At 38.1% G+C, this 21,087-nt stretch overlaps 2 protein-coding genes across 2 annotated transcripts in view; one reads left to right on the plus strand and one right to left on the minus strand.

The window, feature by feature from the left end:
• oxct1a (3-oxoacid CoA transferase 1a) overlaps nucleotides 1–14,957 on the minus strand; it is a 54,166-nt gene extending 39,209 nt beyond the window's left edge. The window contains exons 1-7 of the mRNA XM_039803775.1: nucleotides 14,666–14,957; nucleotides 12,268–12,376; nucleotides 11,589–11,679; nucleotides 4,667–4,802; nucleotides 4,121–4,270; nucleotides 3,293–3,399; nucleotides 2,473–2,533 (exon numbers count right to left, since the gene is read on the minus strand). Of these exons, the coding sequence (XP_039659709.1) occupies nucleotides 2,473–2,533; nucleotides 3,293–3,399; nucleotides 4,121–4,270; nucleotides 4,667–4,802; nucleotides 11,589–11,679; nucleotides 12,268–12,376; nucleotides 14,666–14,770 (759 nt within the window). The 5' untranslated portion in view covers nucleotides 14,771–14,957. The remainder of the gene's footprint in view (nucleotides 1–2,472; nucleotides 2,534–3,292; nucleotides 3,400–4,120; nucleotides 4,271–4,666; nucleotides 4,803–11,588; nucleotides 11,680–12,267; nucleotides 12,377–14,665) is intronic.
• Nucleotides 14,958–16,838: 1,881 nt separating this feature from the next.
• On the plus strand, nucleotides 16,839–21,038 carry c6h5orf51 (chromosome 6 C5orf51 homolog). The gene is made up of 6 exons (XM_039803945.1): nucleotides 16,839–16,980; nucleotides 17,932–18,041; nucleotides 18,983–19,129; nucleotides 19,323–19,454; nucleotides 19,722–19,836; nucleotides 19,963–21,038. The coding sequence occupies exons 1-6, from the start codon at nucleotides 16,842–16,844 to the stop codon at nucleotides 20,196–20,198; spliced, it is 879 nt and encodes a 292-aa protein (XP_039659879.1). The 5' UTR covers nucleotides 16,839–16,841; the 3' UTR covers nucleotides 20,199–21,038.
• Nucleotides 21,039–21,087: the final 49 nt, after the last annotated feature.

A 21,087-nucleotide genomic window follows, 5' to 3' on the forward strand; every position in this document is an offset into this window, starting at 1 on the left:
TTATTCATTATTTTAATTTCGGAATTTGAAGTGTATCAAATAAGGAAGAGACTTCACAATTGTTAAAGTTTTCAAAAAAGCAAGTAAAAACAAATGAATAACCACTGAATGTGAGGAAGATAGTTTTGAAATGTACTAAATTCCCATTTAACATTTGAAAATCCTGTTTGATATAATTTGTCAGACTGCAGCACATTTCACACTGAATGCCCCACCGGGAAAAAAAGCATTTAGTTCATCCGTGGATGACAAGTGTCTGAAAGTAGTATTTGTGATTAGAACATGACATGAAAATGGAGTGAAATGCTAAATCTTCAAAGACTAGGCTGAAACAGACACATTTGTCTGACACAGTCTGGTTTTGGTGCTGGCAAGGAACATAACATTACATTTGAAATAGATTAATTTAAGTTCAGATGCAAACGCAAAGCTTTCCTTTCCCAGAATAAAATGATCTGTGTCAGGTTCTGGAATGTTTTTGGGGTAAGGTTAATTGATTGAGATATTAATTCTTTTCACAAATAGGAAATTTCTAATAACATTTCTTTAGGCAAAATACTTATGTCTAGTACTCTATTAAAAAACTGTATATACTGTGTCCTTGTTTGAAAAATGAAGCCAAGCTATTTGTTCTGAATACATGAGAGTTTGCAGAAGCTGTTTGTGTTTATAACTTCTCTCAGTCCTTAACTGAAGTATGTCAGGTGGATCCTGGAAGTCAACTTGTCATGTCATGTCTCTCTCTCTCTCTCTCTCTCTCTCTCTCTCTCTCTCTCTCTCTCTCTCTCTCTCTCTCTCTCTCTCTCTCTCTCTCTCTCTCTCTCTCTCTCTCTCTCTCTCTCATCATTCCAGCCACTCTCCACTGTATGCGAGAAAGAAATACCACGCAAACAATCTTAGAAATGCACCTGGGAGTTGGAAAAACCACACTTCTGTTACTCAGTCCAAATACAGCCTGGGTCTCTAAACCCATTAAACTAATTAAAACTCACCAAAAATACCCTGAGCAGATGATTCTGGGTAAACAAAGGTTAAGGCAGACAGTTCAATATTAAATCCAACCAATTATGCTTGCATCTCATAAAGCAGCTCTCTAAGCAAAGCAGCTTTATCATTCATGTCACTTCTGTCTACATCACAACTCCAGCAGACGTCACACAGACACATTTGTTGGTGGCATCCCTGCTATCAGAGTGACTAGTCTCATTATCCCTTTAGAAGAAAATAGGCTAATTCCTAGTTTACCATAGCACTGATTCCCCATAATTCATTGATATCCATCATTGGCATCATGAGCTTTGTCCAAACACATACACTGAGTTAGGCATGATGCAAAATAGTACAATGTCTTAAAACTCATTAAATACCTGTGCTTACCAATATAAACCAAATTTCAGTGATCAATCAACTGTAAAGCCTCCGCAACGGCTCTGTAGTGAGGAAATTTAGTCTCCCCATTTGGCCCCAGACATTTCTAATCAACAAAAGACTAAATTTCAGGTCTGGCAACCGTGGAATAATTGAAAATGTGCTTTGTGGAACCCAGTTAGATTTACAAGTGACCCCTTCGCTACCGATTTATTTTTCAGAAAGAGCCAAGCACCTGTGTTTTATAAGGCTTTCATATGCAGTTTTTCTCCCTGCTGCACTCTTAATCAAGTGGTTTCTATATGGGAGGTGTGAAGCCCTTTGTGTGTTGGATGGGTGGAGAGGGAGACACACACACACACACACAGAGGGAATAGATAGAGCGATCACATTTCTTGACGATCGAATGCTAGACAGATAAGTAACCAGACAGATAAAATGACACAAGGTATGACACAGACAGCCCAAAGATAGCAGGACATTCTTACTTTATTTTTGGCCATACAGACTGAGGTTAAGATCTTTAAACTTCTAAGTTATTAATATCTGACTATTCCCAATTCAAGGTGATCTTATCAGCCTACAAGCATAAAACACCTGCCTGACCACCTGTAAGATGCCTGTCTCACATTTCTGCTTCTGACCTTCAGTGTAAAGAATAGGATTTTACTTTTTTTCCGACCTTGTCCCTTTGAGGGTGGTTTGATGATGACTGTGCTGTTGCTCTATAGCTAAAGGGTGTATATGAGACTACTGGCGTTATGTGGTTGGGTTCAAATGCCAAATGGCTGTTTTATTAACCCCATTTTCTTCATGGCCTACAGTTAAACGTAATTAAAATGTTATATCCATAGGTTATTTGTAGATTTAGGTGGTGGGGCAATTTTAGTTGGTTGAAAGACAATTTTACATGCTCGTTACATTCACATGCTCATTCTATCATCACTACATAATGCATGAAAACCATTAAAAAGAACGGTGAAGTCTAGATGTTGAGATAGTGACTTCACTGATAGATATGTACTGATAGCTATGTGTCTATCATGTACATGTTCCAGGCAGACATCAGGTTTACAAGCAAATCATTGTGTTGTGAATGCATACCTCAACTATGGTGGTTTTGGCTGCCTTGCACATAGGTTGGTTGAAGTTCCTGGCTGTTTTCCTGACATAGAAAAGGAAGACAGAGATGATATGAAAACAAATACGAAATAATAATTATTATAATATTTCAACCAAAAGCAGAGATACGCAATAAACTCAAAAAACTCTCAGTGTAACATTCAATATCTAATATCCAGTATAGCATGTTAGTTAACTGGAAGAGACTGCACTCTTGTGGAGAAAGACTTTACTACATCTACTAATTTCTATACAGCAGTTTGGTTCAAACTACCACACTGATTCTAGATGGAGGGTCAATACTTAATTAAATTGCATTAGACCTGGAATTAAATTAGTAATGATCAGTGATGATCCCAACCCTATCCTGGAATGAGTGTGCTGTCTTAATAATTCAAGATATAGAAGCTAATGGAAATACTGTGAGATGTTCACAAAGTTAGAACAAACAAAAGAAAACCATGTAGCTTAAATTGATTAGAATCAGCCCATATAGCACATCCCACAAAGATTTTATAAAAAATAAGGTCAAGGTTCAAATAATTGAATTTCCATTGCTAAGAACATCTCAAAATGAAAAACAAATCAAACATTTTCTTAAATTACTGTTTCACTCTCACCACATGACATCAGAAGCATGTTGTGCAAACACAGGCAAGGTGATTAAGACAAGTCTAATGAGCTTTGAGGCAGGAAGAAGCTGAAACCTTTACTAGATACATACTGGTATTGTCACAATACAAAAGGTCTGTGCTACTGATGTGTGACCAGTAAGCTGCTTGAATTCCATTTCATCTGTTACCTGAAAATAATATTTCCAGCTTTGTCAGATTTCCATGCCTTGACCAGTGCAAAGTCTCCAGTGATGGCCTTTTCCATGATGTAGTGCCTGCCATTGAACTCCCGCACCTGAACATTATCAACACAATTCATGGAGTCAGTGGCACTGGATGCAGTTGAGGATGAACATGTTGATCTGTTTACAGCATTTCCACCTTTGGCCCAGATACTTGACTCCAGACTCCAGATTAGTCATTACTGCTGATTTTTTTCTTTCACACAAGAAAATCAATAGCGCAACAAACATTCATGGCAAGGCATTACGCCATCTGTGAAAAGCATTATTTTGAGCATGAAGAACTTCAGATTTTTTCTCTCATTATTTAATGCAGTTAACTGGGGCCTGCTACAACAACGGAACCAAACCAGACAAACAAGTTGCAATTTTCATTTGAAAATTTTCATAACATTGCAGGATTTTCCCCAGACATGAGTTTTGCTCTGTGCTCTAAATGCATATATTGACATGGCAAACATGAACTCATTTCAGCGGTCAGTCCTCCTTCGGCATGTTTTTATAATGTAAAGCCTATACCGATTCATTTATCCAAAGCATGGAGTGGAAGTTGGCTTTCACTTCTGCCAAAAACTACAACACACCACACCCAAGCTTTTGGGAAGCAAATAAGGATATGGGCCATTAAGGCGTGGATTCAAGACTACTTTAAAGTACCACACCTAAGTTTGACAGCAGCTCTCAACCCACTAAACAAACTTTCAGGAAAAGTGGCCATGGATCTGGAAAAATATACAGTAAGCTAAAGAAAGTTTGCATTGGCAACACTCTCACCTCTCTCTTCTCACTGGAGATGGCAATGCTGCCATCTTTGTTGTACTTAATAGGGGAGCCTCCCTCTTGGATCAGTGTGCCATAGCCAGTGGCTGTGAAGAAGGCTGGAACCCCAGCTCCCCCAGCCCTGATCCTCTCTGCAAGGGTTCCCTGTGGGGAAAGGGTGTCAGGTTAAAAGATTAGTACAACATATAAATGTCAACTGCATGACTTTGCTTATACATCATTTGGATGTTAGAATTTAACATGTCAAGACTTCTTGACTGGGTTTGTGAATATGTGTTTTCATATGCAACATAATTTGTACTTATGGAGAAAATTCATGTATGATCGTCTGTGAAGGTTCTCAGTCACTGAGGTCATAGTTATCCAAGGAAGATTAAAATCAAGGGCAACTGGGCTTGGTTAAAGGGGCACGAAGACGTTTCGAACAAACTGAAGAGAGACGAAACAGCTTCAAGCACCTTAAACCAAGTCCATTTGCCCTTGATGTTGACCTTCCCGGAATTAATGTATAAATCTTTCCAAATGTTTTTTCTGACTAACCTGTGGCGTAAGTTCCACTTCCAACTCCCCTGTCAGATACTGTCGCTCAAACTCTGCATTCTCCCCGACATATGAAGAGATCATCCTCTTGATCTGCTTAGTCTTAAGCAGCAGGCCCAGGCCAAAGTTATCCACGCTGAAGAAAACATACACATGGTATTTTGAACCTTAAAATAAGTGCAATTAGGCTACAGTATATTGAACAAAGCAGTGTGGCTTTATTAGGGTTGGGACGATATGCTTTGTCCCGATTTGATTCTTTTACGATGCATGGGTGCCGATTCGATTTTTAATGTTATTTTCATTTATTGCAATTCTATAAATATTGTGATTTTCTTTTCATTCTTTAACAAAAACAAAAGGGGGGGGGGTTTTGTTTTTTTTTTTTTTCCTCTTCTTTTTTTGTTTTTTTTTTGTTTTTTTTTTTTTTTTTTTTTCCCCTCCTTTTTTTCCCCCCCCCCCCCCACACTCTAGTTGCTCCAGAGGCGTGCGACCTCTGACATATATATAGCAATTGTAAGTCGCTTTGGAGAAAAGCGTCTGCTAAATGACATGATGATGAATAATACACTTCTAGAGACAATATATCATGATACATTTCTACAAACTAATTGTTTTCTAAAACAAATGCACATCACATTCACATTATTTTATTTGTAAAGAAGAACATAACATGGATTTTCTGCATTTTCTGCTTTAGGTCTGTTTTGCTGGAAACGGATATGATGTAGTCGCCATTGGCGGTACCGTATAAACAGAAAATATTAGGGTGAATCATTGGTAAAAATAAATTCTAGGGAAAAGAATCAATGAAAAAATCATCGCAAAAAATAAATCACGATACATACATATACTCAAATTTTCAATACATAACTCATCATCTCCATGCAACTTGCCAGAGCTTATAGAGCAGTTTGACAAAGAAGAACGGGAGGAAATTGTAGTGTTCAGAAGCGCAAAGCTGATATATAGACTCAAGGCTGCTAAATTTGCCTCTACTCTTAAAAGGGTTATTATTTTGTGTTTCATATTGTCAAGTAGCGTGGCCAGAGTGTCAAAAAATGATAAGAAAGCAGACTTCTTGAATTCCAGTGACTGCGTACTTGACAGTGTGGCCAAATTCACATATAAATGAGGCAAAGTTTAAAATAAAACAAATTTGAAACTATCAAAAGAAAACTTGAGCAAAATAAAAATAAATGTACTGGTACCAAATGAAACAAAGCACATGCTAATCGTCTATACTCTGTATGATGAATCAATTCTTTCCAAAACACGTGTTTATAGCAGCACGGCTTCTCGTCTATACTCTGTACAACTAAGCAATCAATCAATCATTCAATTCTTACCTAAGCACGTGTTTGTGGCAGCACGGCTTCTCGTCTCTGTACAACTAATCAATTCTTTCCTCTCTTCAGCAGCGAAATGCCACTGCCTTTATAGGGCTCTCAATCTACCCTGGACTGCACCACTATATCTCAGAGGTGAGCCTACAAAACATTTCTAACATTACAAAATCTCCACAAAGCTAGACTCACCATGTGCTCCTCCACACAATTAAAGGACACTTTACGAGGTAAGTAGCGCTGTGGAATAAGGTCTGGCAAGCGAGACTATGAGGTAAGTAACTCCCCCAATTTCCCATCAAATGCATCAAACAAAACTATGTTTTTTTATTTTATCACCACAAGGTGTCAATAGAGGAGTGACTGCACTTCATGTTGGTCTCAAGTCTGGGTTACACCTGCTTCACATGATACTATATGATGTCAACCATGGACATTTGAAAGACATGTAATTTAATTTATTGCAATTCTATAAGTATTGTGATTTTCTTTTCATTCTTTAACAAAAACAAAAGTTGAATAATACACTTCTAGAGCTAGTGGCCAAATCCCAAAGTGAGCCCTGAGGACTAAGGTGTAAGGACTCACAGACTTAATTGATCTCAGGTACTAAGTGAGTGAGTGTGTGAGGCCATATGGGCTCAGATAGGTAGAAATGGGATCGGGACAGCACTTCACGAGATCACATGTTACCTTGGCGACGTTTAATAACAAAGATGTTGCTGACACTTGCCGGTTTGGGAATTTTCATTTTAAGTTTGTTGCTTTCCACAGCGCCAAGGCCCAGGAGACGGCTACCTGATTCCAAACTCTTGTTTTACGAACGGACAACAGGTTGGTCCGTTCCGTGGTGGGTTGTCGTGCTGTTGTTTACCTTCGTAATTTCCAGTTCCATATCGTCTCCGTGAAACGGCGTCAACGCTTTGAACTGTGGGTAATTCCCTTTGGTGAAGTCTGCATTGATGCAGACTCACGGAAAGGGCTCGGTAAGTGTGTACTCAAACCCTCACGCCCTTTGAAATTCCACATTGGGACAACCCTAAGCCCTTACAAATTTCGCGAGAACGCGCACCAAAGTCCGTGAGTCTGTGAGTCCGGACTTTGGGATTGGGCCAATATATCATGATACATTTCTAAAAACTAATCGTTTTCTAAAACAAATGCAAATCACATGCACATTATTGTATTTGTAAAGAAGAACTTAACATGGATTTTCTGCATTTTCAGCTTTAGGTCTGTTTTGCTGGAAACGGATATGATCATTGGCGGTACCGTATAAAAAGACAATATTAGGGTGAATCATTGGTAAAAAAAAATAAAATAAAAAAATATCGATTCTAGGGAAAAGAATTGATAAAAAAATCGTCGCAAAAAATAAATCATGATACATACATACACTAAAATTTTCAATACTTACTTAGAAACATCACTCATCATCTCCATGCAACTTTCCAGAGCTTATAAAGCAGTTTGACAAAGAAGAATGGGAGGAAATTGTAGTGTTCAGATGTGCAAAGCTGAACACTACAAGCTGTCATTTGAAAGCAATAAAAACATTCTAAAACCTAGTGCTGTGACTACTCCTTTCTAACTTTCTGTGACCAATGAAAGTTATTGTGTTACTAGGGTTGTTAAAATACTCATGAAATGGTACTGTATCTGAGATGACTGACTTTATCTGGCTGGTCAGTCATTAACCTATGAAGGCATAGTCTTTATAAACCTTTTTAAAAACATATAAAGCCGTTTTAAACAGGATATTGTCTTGTGATACAAGATAAAAGTACTTGACTCTAATCTCTGATCAGCTGACAATCAATAATTTTGTATTTGTTACATGAAATCGTACGAGGTACAATTCCAGTGAAATGTAATCCCATCAGCCTCTACAACGTGTGCGTGAGTCATAGATAACAATATATCTAAGCCATGTGCTCTCAGAATACCAAAAACAGATGACTGAAAAGCACCCTGTCACACACGCCTCTAATGTTACAGCCATAGACTATACAGTCTATGGTTGTAACACATTGTAGGTAGTCTATAAGAGGATTTGACTAATGCTAAAATGTTGTGATCTTGTGCATGGCCATGTGTTTGAAGACAAAAACCTTGTCAAACTCAAGTGAGTGGACTCTTCTATCAGGGCACACAATATATCGGTAGAATCAAAATGCAAGCATGTCATGCTAAATGTTCATTGATCAGAGCAGACTCCAGCATTGAACATCATTTCTGCCTTTTATACGGAATCTGTACTGTTTGTGTAACATTACTGAAGCAGCTGATTAACAAATGAATATAACGCTGCAGGGGGTTGAGTTCTGTCACAGCTCAATGATATCCTTGTGTACAGCTGAATCTCTCTCATCTAGTATTACAGTGCTTAAAGAGCCCACTGAGTCAGTGAGTGTTCTACAAAGTTTCCCCGTTATGCTATTTCAAAGAGCAGAACTTCAGTACCCCAGGGTAATGTTCATGATTACTGTATAGAGATGAATAGACACAAACCATATTTTTGGCTATTTACCAAATAAAAGCAATTTTTAATTCTCCTAACTAAGACTTGTGTAAAGAAGTAAGGAATGCCCTGTCCATTATCATGTACACGTAACACAAAGTTGAGACTTGAAGAGGATTAACAACCCATTCAGGCATTTAAAAAGTAGCAAGCGGAGGAAGTGGAATTTTTAGCTTTAGGAGACTTCACTCTAAAATTACATTACATAACTACTTCTTTCCCCTTCCAAACCTCTTCCCTACAGAGCCAGGACATGTCAACACGCTTTTGCTACAACCAAGAAAACAGTGGATATACTGTACAGTACACAGGCTTTAGCTTTTATAAAACAAGAATAAATCAGTCATGTCACGTGTAACACATTCCTGCTAACGTCAAAGTATCTCTCAAATTTCAACTCCCCTCGTTGTAATACAAGCTAGATGCAAGGCATGTTGTTGAGAGTGCTATATGTACTATAGTTCCTACTAAATAAATGTGTAGACTGTAATATGCATAAAATGTTCCACTGTGTAGGAACTGGCTCAGAAATGCTCAGAAACTAAACAAAAGACAAAATATGGCCACTATTTGCAAGTGGTTAGAATCTTACCCAACAACTACTGTCTGCACAGGGAAAACATTTAGGGGGAGCATTGATTGTTCAGAGGGATTCCATGGCTCAAGCAAATACGTTGAGTACCTGTTCCAATAATCAATATTTACCAAAAATCAAAGTCCACAAGAAAAGAGTAAAATCTGTGAAGCACACTAACATACTTCATAGGACTGTTTCTGGCTAAAACAACTACTGGCATGGAGACATGTATCCACAAAGTATGTGCAGAGACTTAAAAGCCATTTGGATCTTCCTACTGCAATAAGTATCACTGTGTGCTACCAAGTATGTGATTCTAAATCTCAATTTTGCAGTTTTATCAGCATAGACAAGTTATTTTTTAAGTCGAGAGTGCATTTTATTACAGGAACTGTATACTGCAATTACAGTAGCTGATCCCTACCGTTAGTTTTAAAAAAAAGGCAAAAAAGTAATTAGTTCCTGTAAGTTCCTTAAAATAGCCGCCATCAAGTTGGCAATACCAATCCACGGATAGTTTATATATTATAAGAAGTAGAGATGCAATGCAATTCTCCAAAATAAAAAGAATATCAGACCACATTGTAATTGATTTCAGAGTTGATCACAGAGTAATATTAAGCTTTTTTAATGACAAAAGTAACAAAATACACAATTAGAGTTTGTACCTGCAAATTAAATTTAGGTTAAAGTTAAATATTTTTGTAAGCCAGTGGCAGCGCTTTCAAAGTAAAAATAAAAGAATTTGTGTGTGAGGTGTTGAAAAATATATTATTTTAAATTGCAGTCTGTAGTCAGAGGAGAAAAGAGGTAAATTATTTTTCTGTTTCATAATTAAGTAGATAAGATCACGTTTTGGTCACTGTCTCAAGTTGCAGTGTTGCTATGTAAACAATTCAGTTTACGTTTACTGCGTAGCTGCACAGTGGTACTCAATTACGGAAAAAAGACATGAAAACTGACAAGACAAAGACTGTTTCCTAGTGTGCAAGAGAGACATCAACATTGTGCTAAACAATGTCCAGGAAAATTGAAGTGAGAAGCTCAGCTGCCAGTGCATGGGTAAATGTTGCATTTAGGTCTTGAATATGGTTTTTCTTTGCACAACTTTCTACTGAGAAATGTATTCTTCAGTCTTATATGGGTTTACAGCTTGTCTTATTCCTATATAACTGAAAATTTTAAAAGGTTACCTCGCCTTTTATTTTTGCAATTTGTATTCCCTTAATATTAAATGTGTGTGTCTGGGATTATCACAATTCAGATTTATCCTAAAATATTGAGCCATGAACCCAGTGTATAGCAGAAACAATGACTAAATATATAGCTTGAGATACTGCATATCAAGGTATGCAAAACAATACATAATAAAGGGCATTGAGGTCAGCAACTTATTGCCAAGAGCCAGAAGGGAAGTTATCTGAGGTCTATCTCACTAAGAGCAAAGGCACACATCACACGCAATATCACCTGACCACTGAAGGAGTGGCAGTCACTGCAACAGACCTTTTTCCTTGAAAAATCTGATAACTTATCCGAAGCTAACTTCAGGTCATCTCTCCGATTATGATTAACACTGCTTGTTTGACAGCAGTGACAAGGTCACCAATACGAGTTTAAAACAGGTCTGTAAGGTGATGAAGTGACAGACTTCTTCATGAGTCCAATCAGGATTTCCCGTTCACTAGCTGGAGAGCTACACAGGAGTGACAGGGGCCAGCCAGGGGGGAGTCTCACTCACTCAGGGTTTCTACAGGTTTCACAAAGTCAAATTTAACAATTGTTAAGACCTTTTCAAGACCATTATGAATGAAAAGTAAGCCCTATATCATGACATAAAAAAAAAAAAAAAAGAGTCAGATGTGAGAGTCCGGAAACATTGTCTGAAACAATTCTCCGATTTCCTCATTGGCATTATAGGACTGGTGTCTAGACTAGACTGCAAAATACGTTGCATGTTGGTCTCATTTGTAGTCGTAATACAGTGAATTATATTTGCACTAGCGACAGAAATAACTACAGAATAAAAAATAAAATTAAAAAAAAACAAAACATTCTAAAGCACTGCGGGAACGTTTCAATGAGAATTAGAGGTAGCCGTTACATTGACATAGAAAAATTGAAACCTGTTTAAAATATTTTAAGACCTAGAACACAATACTTCAGGGAATTTAAGACTTTTTAAAGGCCTAAAATTTTGATTTTGAAATTTTAGACTTTTTAAGACCCTGCGGAAATCCTGCTCACTGACCTTGTGAACTTTTGTTGTCACAAAATATCACTTGCATTCAGGACATCCTTGGAGTGGTGATGGTGTTAAACTAATATTAAAATCAAGCCCCACCATGGAATGCACTGCATGGTTTAAGCACACAGTTACATGTAGGCATCTGCATGTTTGCTAAGCATGCATGTACTGTATGGTAAATACAGTACATGCATACCTGTGCATGCTTCCTCCCCTCCACACACACTTACCCTGCATTGTTGCTGACTGCAGTGAGACCGGTAACGCCGGTCTTCAGTAAACTGTTGATAAGATTCTCTGGGATACCACATAATCCAAAGCCTGTGTTGGAACACAAAAAAAGAGAGTAATGCATAATAAACAAAAACAAATGGAAGCAACCAATAAGTGATTGGTGGTGAAGGGTTAACTATGATAATATAAGATGGAACTTTCACCTAGTAGTAGATAAGAGACGTGGCAGATTTGGAAAGTAGTTACAAATCACACAGAAAAACCCCAAAGTCCAATAATATGGTCAACACTGGATCAAGCAGCAGGCAATCCTAGTCTTGTGTGGATAGGGTGTTTCTAATATTACACTGAGTGATGCAGATTCCTGTTTGTCTGTGTTTCTTCCCTCAGATAGAGGTGTGACACAATGGAAAATGTGTAACAAAGTCACTCCAAACTTGACTATTTTAAGAGCTGTGGAATTTACATGTGCTCTTTTTGTGGATGGTAATTAACCACCATGCCACAAAGAGTTTTGCTGGTAAGTGGTTATTGAACATACATTGTTGAACATGTTTTTGTACTTTTCGTCCGTTAACAAAACTTGTTGAAAACTAATGTAATTGGCCAGCACTGTCATTGAAGTGTGCATTTAACCATCCGACAATCTTCGTGTTTGTTTATTGTATATCTTACCTCCCACAAGAATGGTAGCTCCACTTGGGATATCTTTGACTGCCTCTATAGGATCTGAGAAGAACTGAGAACTTCTATTGCTGGAGGTAGAAAAGTAACAGCCGCAGGTCTGTAAAAAGCAGAACAAGAGATGCATAAAATGCTTTAATTTATTTTAAGAGCTCCAACCAGAAAAATAAACTAACTAGCCTAAGTGATTCTGGATAAAAAAAAACACATTAGTATAATGCTTAAAAATGTAAAATGTTGCTAGTTAAAACAAATCTGACTGATTCCTGAGGGCAGCTAATATGTTTGTACAGCTTAAATGGTTGATTCAGTTTATTTAGTTGAGGAAGGGAAAGATATACAAAACTGTTGAACAAATCCGACAACAAAAGAAGCAGAGCTTTGGGGTAGCCCACAGACAAGAGTCCCAACGCAACAGTTAGCTGAGGACTCAAATCTGAAATCCTCTGTGTCAACACTTATCCACTCTAACTGTACCTGTGGTGCCAAGACCAATTTTTCAAAAATTATTTTACAGGACCATTTGCCACTATTAATTTCCCAGACAGTGGCTACAATGGATTGGAACCATGATGAACTTCACCATACCCATTATATTCACTCTTTAGTATTATGGTGCGGATTAGAGCTGGGCTCGTGATATGAGACTAGATATTGTCTTAGATTTTGGATATCGTTCTATGACATAAGTGTTGTCTTTTCCTGGTTTTAATGGCTGCATTACAGTAAAGTGATGCAATTTTCTGAACTTACCAGACTGTTGTAACTGTTCTATTATTTGCCTTTACCAATTTAGACATTATGTCCACATTACTGATGATTATTTATCAAAAAGCTCATTGTGTAAATATTTTGTGAAAGCACCAATAGTCAACACTTCAATATCGTTGTGGTATCGATAGCGAGGTATTTGGTAAAAAATATTGTGATATTTGATTTTCTCCATATCGCCCAGCCCTAGTGCTGATTCTGTATGCGTAATGCAATTGCATTGTAAACCTGTAATACTGACATTGGATATTTACATATGTGTGATTTCTGACTGCTTTTAAAATATCGAACTATTTCAAACACCGTTGGTCTGACTTGGAGGAGGAAACTCAACATCACTTTGCATTGGGATGTTCCTAGTCGTCTCCTCATTCATAATTTCCCTTTATGTACAAATGAAGTGCCATACTGTATACACCTTGTTATGCAATATTGCTTATTTAACAAAATGAAACATACACCTGTCTATTTCATTATCTGTGTATTACAAGAAAAAAGGCATCAAGTCATGATCAGTTAATGGAAAGCTAGTTCTTATCTGTCATTCAGATGGTTTACAATTGGTCTAAAGCAGGGGTCTTCAACATTTTTTAAACCAAGGACCCCTTAACTGAAGAGAGATGGAGCAGGGACCCCCAACTACATATATTGGACAATTAAGTTGCATATTAAACTGGGCCTACAAAAGCGTGTAGGGCGGCCAAAAGCCTTTATACACACCCTTTTTTTGCTTAGAATACTAAGCTATTAAAATAATAATTGTTGGCATGATTTTATAAATCATCTTTTAATGTTAAACATACCTGTGGCACAGTGAAGCCTTATTAACTGTATCTGTGGATGGCTACCTTAGTGACTACTTTACCTATAGACCAGTAAGCAGAGATTTCTATTTGCTAATAATATGTTGGATTCATGTTAAGACATTTAAATAAAAAAAATAATTAAAAAAAGGAGGCCCCCCTGCAGTGACTCTGAGGACCCCCTAGGGGTCCCGGAACTCCTGTTGAAGATACCTGTTCTAAAGGTTTAAATTAGTATAATCAATTTCAGTAAAATCAGTAACACTGATTCAAGATAATGCTCAAAGGGCCATGTTACCTCGAGCATTTCCTAAATTTGCTTTCCCCATTTATTCTAATTTCAGACATCACGTTGATTTCCGAAACCATACTATTAATAGACATGACTAACTTGTACAATGTCATGACTGTGGGGTGGAATATGCAAGCACTTTTCATTTCACCTACAACACACCTTGACATTGGACCTAACTGCTGCATGTAGAGCTGCGGGTTTGACTAATGTGACATGTGATGTGTCTTGTCACTGACACACTGCAAAGTCATATTGTGCGTTACTGTTAATAATATGGTTTCGATTTTCTGTTGACGAAAATATTGAGAATCCCCGCCGTAGCCATCAGTTTGAGGTCAATTCACAATAGCATCGAAAAGTCTAATTAAATAAATCCAAAAGGATATGTGAAGACTGTTAACTTTCCCTTACTATATTCACGTTATTTGCACGACACATCTTCATAATATTATGACCTTTTAATCTTGCATCATGCTATTTCTACAACCAATTAACGTTAACGTAACCGTTTAATACCAACCTTGGTCAACTGGAGATTAGCCAAATTTAATTGGGTTCTGCAGGGTTTTGAGACGTTTTTGTAGAATAAACTCTGCGCTCTGTACAAAGCTTTGTAGGCCGCCATGTTTAGGGGCTATACACGGAGGATGAGCCGATGAGCAGAGTGAAAGCTCCAGCCGGTGGAAGACAGATGATGTATTCTGAAAGGTCGCAAAATGTGGCTACCAGCAGTGCACACACCAAAAAGTCAGAGCCACGATGACATTGGCTGGTGTCTCAATGGGCTGGACCAGGGGCTGGACCAAGCAGTAGAGGATAGAGGGGGCTCGGCAAGCTAATTTGAATTTAACCCTTTCACCACAACCACAATACGGTGGCCTACCAGGGCAAACGCGCTTCAACGGCCCCCTAGTGGCTGGCTGCAATATAAGTCATGAAACCCGTCCCCTCCATGTTAGCGGATGGGCAAAACAAATGTATTCAAAATACACGTCAATAATTTCCCACCAAAATGGTTTGTGTCATTTTTGATAGTTCTGTTCACCCTGATGTTTGTTCAAGTGTTATTTTTTTCTCATACGTTTGGTTTTCATTAGTTATTTGATGCAATAAAAACGAGGCTGAAACGTCATGATTGGCAGCTATTGACTCGCGATTGGTCGGGCGCGACTTCGATACCGCGACTCCGGTTCCACCATTGACATGGGTTCCACCTATGGGTTCCGGGTTCCGGTCCCACCAAAGAATTTCTAAGTAGACCGGCTTTGGTTAGGCTTAGAAATTCTTTGGTTCTACCCACCACCCATCACCTGATCACTACTACAGAGGGTCTGGCAAAGTGAGCCTACGACTGTAGAGATGGCAGCCCTGTCAGTTTGGGCTTTACTTTAGTACAGTGGTAGAAACTGGAGGAACATTGGAGAAGTGTCGTCCTTTTTATACAGTCTACACTTAAACGTGCTGCAAAATTTGCAGTGCAAATACAGAGATGAAACATTGTACAAAAATAAATAAATACTCAAACACGTGCAACAGAAACACTGCAAATACAGAAAATATGCAAAGTAAAAGACTCCTACTAATTATGTTAACCTACTAAATAAATGGGGAAAGGGAATGATAACGTAACGTTTCCATACTGTAGTCGATCCACTTTTTGCATTGCTGTCTTTGCTGCTGGATATATACGGTATACAGCCCCACGGGGGGTGGGAGGGGGGGGTTCATACGGGGTGTTCTGTATTTGCAGCACGTTTGGTTTCTCCTAATGGAAGTACCATGGATGTATTAAGATAACGTACATGTTGCGTAACGTTAAAGTCATTAATATAAACTCAAGGCTGTACGTATTGGTGAAGATTGCACGGTACCTGTTGTTTTTAAAGCTAGGCGCACGCCGCACACACAGAAACATTTTTATGGAAACAGACATGACATAGCTACACACGTGAGTAATGCTGCATCCATGTCGTATAAGAATAATCGGACAAATTATTTTCGGAATGCCTCCTCGATATACAACTCAGAACAACAACTCGGAAACTCGGCGAAAAATCTTGCTACATGAATATGATTGGCGTCATATTACGCACAAACATGGCGGATGAGCGTACGTTCTCTTAATACATCCATCACATTTTGGGTTATTGGCATGGATGTATTATAAGAATATTGGTAAGAAACCTTTTATTAATTCACATATTGTATTTTGGCAAATAGCTAGGTTACAGTTGGAAGTTTTTCACGTAGAGTGACCTAGATAAAGTTGGAAAGGTTATTTGTTATCATTAACCCTGATAACAAGTAAGTTAAAGCAATATTTTAGTGGTTTTAGGGAATGTAACGTTGACGTTACATGGTGCAGCAACACGTATGGGACAAAATCACGAATAGCATCAAACTGGAAATAAATGGGGCCCCGTATAGGTCAATCGGTATAGCGGGAGCCCATATAGAGAGGTAGTCCTGGACGCAGCGGCTCGACTCCAACCTGCGGCACTTTGCTACATGTCACTCCCCTCTCTCTCTTCCCTTTAATTTCTTCAAAAACTGGAAATAAATGCAGAAGACGCTCTTGTTTAAAATACAACAATGTTCTCTGTAGCGTCCATTTCTTTTCCACATTACGACTCGTGAACACACCAAAGTCGGAAAACTACTTCACAAATCGGGAAAAGGCACCATCCCAGGAGCACATGAATGCAGCATCATCCCTAGCTCACGTGACGCATACTTTAGTCATGGCCGACGACTACAGGCGACAAGGTTTTGAGTTGGAGAGAAGGATATTTGAGTTAGATATCAAGTGTTCCAGTCTCAGAGCTGAAAAGCAAGGTATCGATAAGGCGTTGTTCATTTGTTTCGTCTTGTGGCCAGTCTTGGCACCTCGTATGCGTGGCTATCATTCTTGTTCAGTTCATTCAGAGATAAATATATACGCAGTTTATTAGCCAACTAGCAAGCTAGCTAACGTTATCTAGCTAGCTAACAGCTTGCAACTATAACAACAGTTGCTGCCTGATGGACATTTCATGTTGACAAATAATACTTGCCCTACGGTTAGTTAACAGGTGGTAAAGTGTTGACTTAGTAGCGTTATAGTAACATTTACTCACTGACCGATGGTTGTTTTTAAATATCCGGGTGCTAGCGTAACATTAAGTTGGCTAACGTTAGCTAAAATGCAGTATTGTTGACAAACGTTTAGCTGACCATGAAACACGATGTTGCGTAGTGTAACCGAGTGTAACTAAGCGTCATAGTAAATTATCTAAAGTTGAGTTAATTATTTGATATTATACATTAGTCACTTTATTTCTATTTTATTTTTCTGATTGATTTTACCCTTTTTATTTTCAATTGTCTCTACTATATGTTGCGTCTTTTGTCTACTTGTTTTAGTAACCCAATTTGTGTCATGCTATTGTTTGGCACCACTGTTTAGCTCTCTGTTATATTCACCTCTGGATATCCTGCTTTTGGCTTGCATTGTCTGTTAAAGCCCTTTGCAAACTGTTTTTAAAGGTGCTATATAAATAAAGACATGTATTATTATATTTAAACATTGGCAAACGCTTAAAATGTTAGTTCGCATTTTATGCCTTAATTGTTAATTACTATGTTGCTGCATAGTCACATTGCTTTTAACTTTGGAACGTTAAAACTTGTTCTAGCGTCAGTCGAATTGTTTTTGTATTAACATGTAAATAACAAGCGACACATTGGAGACCAGTTTTATTTATAGATTTGTAATTGGTAACCTGTTAACATATCGTTCTTCCATAGATGATGACTATTTACAGAATGCGTCTGCCATACTAGACAAGTTGAAAAGCTATTACAGGCAAGGAGGGGAGAGTAGCAACCTTTCCAAGGTGCTTCAGGATTACACACAGGTACTTCATTACATTGAATGTCTAGAGCTGCAATTAATCATTATTTTCATTAGTTTTTAATATTTGACTCTGTTTTCAATTAATCATTTTGTTGAACAAAACATCAGGAAATAGTACATATGCCCATCTCAATTTCCCCAAACTCAGGGTGATCTTCAAGTCTGCATACCTACTACTAAAGTATCATGGTTGATTGTATAAAACAAGGAAAAGCATCCTCAAATTTGAGAAGGCGTAACCAGCAAATGCTTGGCATTTTGCTTGATAAGTGACAATCAGTCAACCAAAATTGCTGTGGGTTATTTTTTTCATTCTTCCCCTATAAACAGCAAACCTGCAGAGGACCCTCAGTTTAGCCTTTTGAGTTCAAAACCATATGCTATACAATATGTACTTTTTGGAAACTGATATCATGGCTGTAAGAATGTTGGAGTGGAAATGTAGTCCCAAGCTGTGAAAGAAGTTGGTACCAAGCCTTAAGAAATGCTTAGGTCAAGGAACATTAAAAACAAGTGTACTGGAGTCGTTGGCTAGTTGGAGGTCGTTATGGTTGTCTTGGTGAAGTGGTCCAAACCCTGACTGAAAAGGCTTTTAGTCTCAAATTGCCAGTAATCAAGCAACATGTTGCTACTGAATACTTGATACATTGGGAGTTAATTAGATATTAGTAATGATACTTGGTTAGCTTTTCAGAAGGGATAAATAAGAGTTTTGGAGAAGAGGCTATAGCTGTGGCTTCCACTTCCTGGCAGGTATATTATCAGTTTCATTCTTGATTTGGTCTACCTTTTTTATTGATGGGAGAACTCAAAGTAATTTAGTGAGAAGAGGGAGTTAATTGTTTCTGATGACTTGTAGCATATTTTGAAAATGTTGCTTAGTTTTCTTGCACCTTGTATTCAGTGTCCGTTGTGGGTATATATTTGTTTTTCATCATTTAGGTGATCCTAGACATCACATTTTATGAAGAGAATAAACTGGTGGACCAGGAGTTCCCTGAGGACTGTTCACCATTTAAAATCCAGCAGCTCCTGCAAGACCTGACCGAACCAGAAGTTTTGGCAGGGAGGCTAGCACCAGCACAAGAAGTGTGTATATGTGTGTCTCAACATGATTTTGTCTGCATGTTCTGTACATGTTTTTTTCTGGTTGATTATCAAGTATTTCCAGTCTAGATCCACTTCAATGTTCTCTTTGGTTTATAGTTTTGCAAAAAAACATTTACATTTACTTCCATGTCATTGTCTTACAATACTATTCATGTCTTTTGGTTTATAACAGGTGCAGTCTGTTTTGGGCCTAGAGCTGTTGGAATGCCTCTATTGGAGACGTGGAGCTCTGCTGTACATGTACTGCCACACCCTTCATCAACGAAAACAGTGGATTAAGAAAAACAAGGACACATTCCTTAAGGTGCCACATTGTATTTGTGAACTTTGTATTTGTGCCAGACAAATGTACTTTGTTTTGGTAAAAACAGCCGTTTAGTATTAGGGCTGCATAGTTAATTAAAATTTTATTTAAATCCCAATATGGACTTGGCAACATCTAAAACACGGGGTGGGGGTAAATTGTTGGCATATGCAGTTTGTTTGTTTATTAAGATCTGCATTAGCTTCTGTCTGTCTTAAATGGTTTGATTAGGCCTAATGCTCATTAGACTCTGATATTTTAATCCAGTGTATTCAGGAAGGGGTGCGCTACCTAATGCGGATGCTGCAGGTGAGAAACTCTGTGAAGCTCAACGATGGGGTAGTGCTTCATGACACTGCTACAGCAAGCTTCCTATCTGAAGGTAAATATGCCTGCAGTTAATACTGTTGTCCTGCTTCAGTCCAATGTAAGACAATTCTTCAGTTAAAGAAAACCATTCAAGTGGACCATGTGATCATACTCAACCACCTTCTTATGTTTCGGCCAGGCATCTTCTCAGACACACACCTGTTGACAATGATGTACATCGGGGAAATGTGTTTCTGGGCAGTCAAGTATGAGGACTGCAGCGCTGACACTATGGATCGCAAAGAAGATCGCCTCCAGTTTCGGGACATTGGCACACAGATCCTCAACAAATATGTGCTTGCATGTGAGGGCCCTCTGCAGGGCCAGGGCTGGAACACAGAGAATGCCAAGGAAATCCTTAGTATTTTACAGTGAACCAAGCTGCTCCTGTGTTGAAGATGCCTTCGGCACAGATCTAAGTTCAGTATTCAAATGTGTGTCAACCCCAAATAAAAATGGAATCCATCAGGTGGGGTGTAATGTTGTGGAAGGTTTAGGGGGAGCATGGGAAGAAAATGTTTGAAGAAAAGATTCTTTGGATCAGTGTCTACAGGCAATCTCATCCCATGCCAAACGGCCCAGGCCAAAGCAGGTGAAAGAGAGGTTAGAAAGGATAAGGTAGGTGGTGTAAAACTGGCAGGGGCTGCAGAGTTGAATATTTTTTTGCCCTGTCCTGCTGAAAAAGCAGTTATCATCTTGATTCCAGACTGTTGCCCAGGGCACTTATTTTGCCCTGAGAATGTGTTATAATAACATTAATATGAATATAAAAAGGGTATTAATAAAATTGACCTTTTTACTTTCATTTTTTTTAAGATTAAAAGTTTGAAGATAATCCAGCTGGAAATGAGACATTGCACAGTAACATTTTATTTATTGTTTTGTTGCCATTTTGTTATGCTTTTAATATATTATAATTGCATATACATTATATATGTATGTGTGTATAAAAATGTGCACACTTGAGGCAAAGAAAAGGTGTTCAAAAACTGTTTGACAATGATGTATTAATGACTATTTGAAGTATGTTCAGATTTGTTCATACCAGCTTTGTAATGCGCCACTTGTATCCCCATCTATTGCAAGTTCCATTTTCTGCCACTTCAATAATCTTGATAGTATAACTATTAGAGAACCTGTGTTGTTTGGACGAAAATCATTTTCTGTTTTTTATGTCCTCGTTGACAATAAACACGCGCGTTGTTTTAAGAAAAACACGTTTATTTTACATTGTAACTTAAACTTGCAGTTTGCAAGCTCAGAT

The sequence above is a fragment of the Perca fluviatilis genome, chromosome 6 (genome assembly GCF_010015445.1).
Source record: "Perca fluviatilis chromosome 6, GENO_Pfluv_1.0, whole genome shotgun sequence".
Lineage (NCBI taxonomy): Eukaryota > Metazoa > Chordata > Actinopteri > Perciformes > Percidae > Perca > Perca fluviatilis.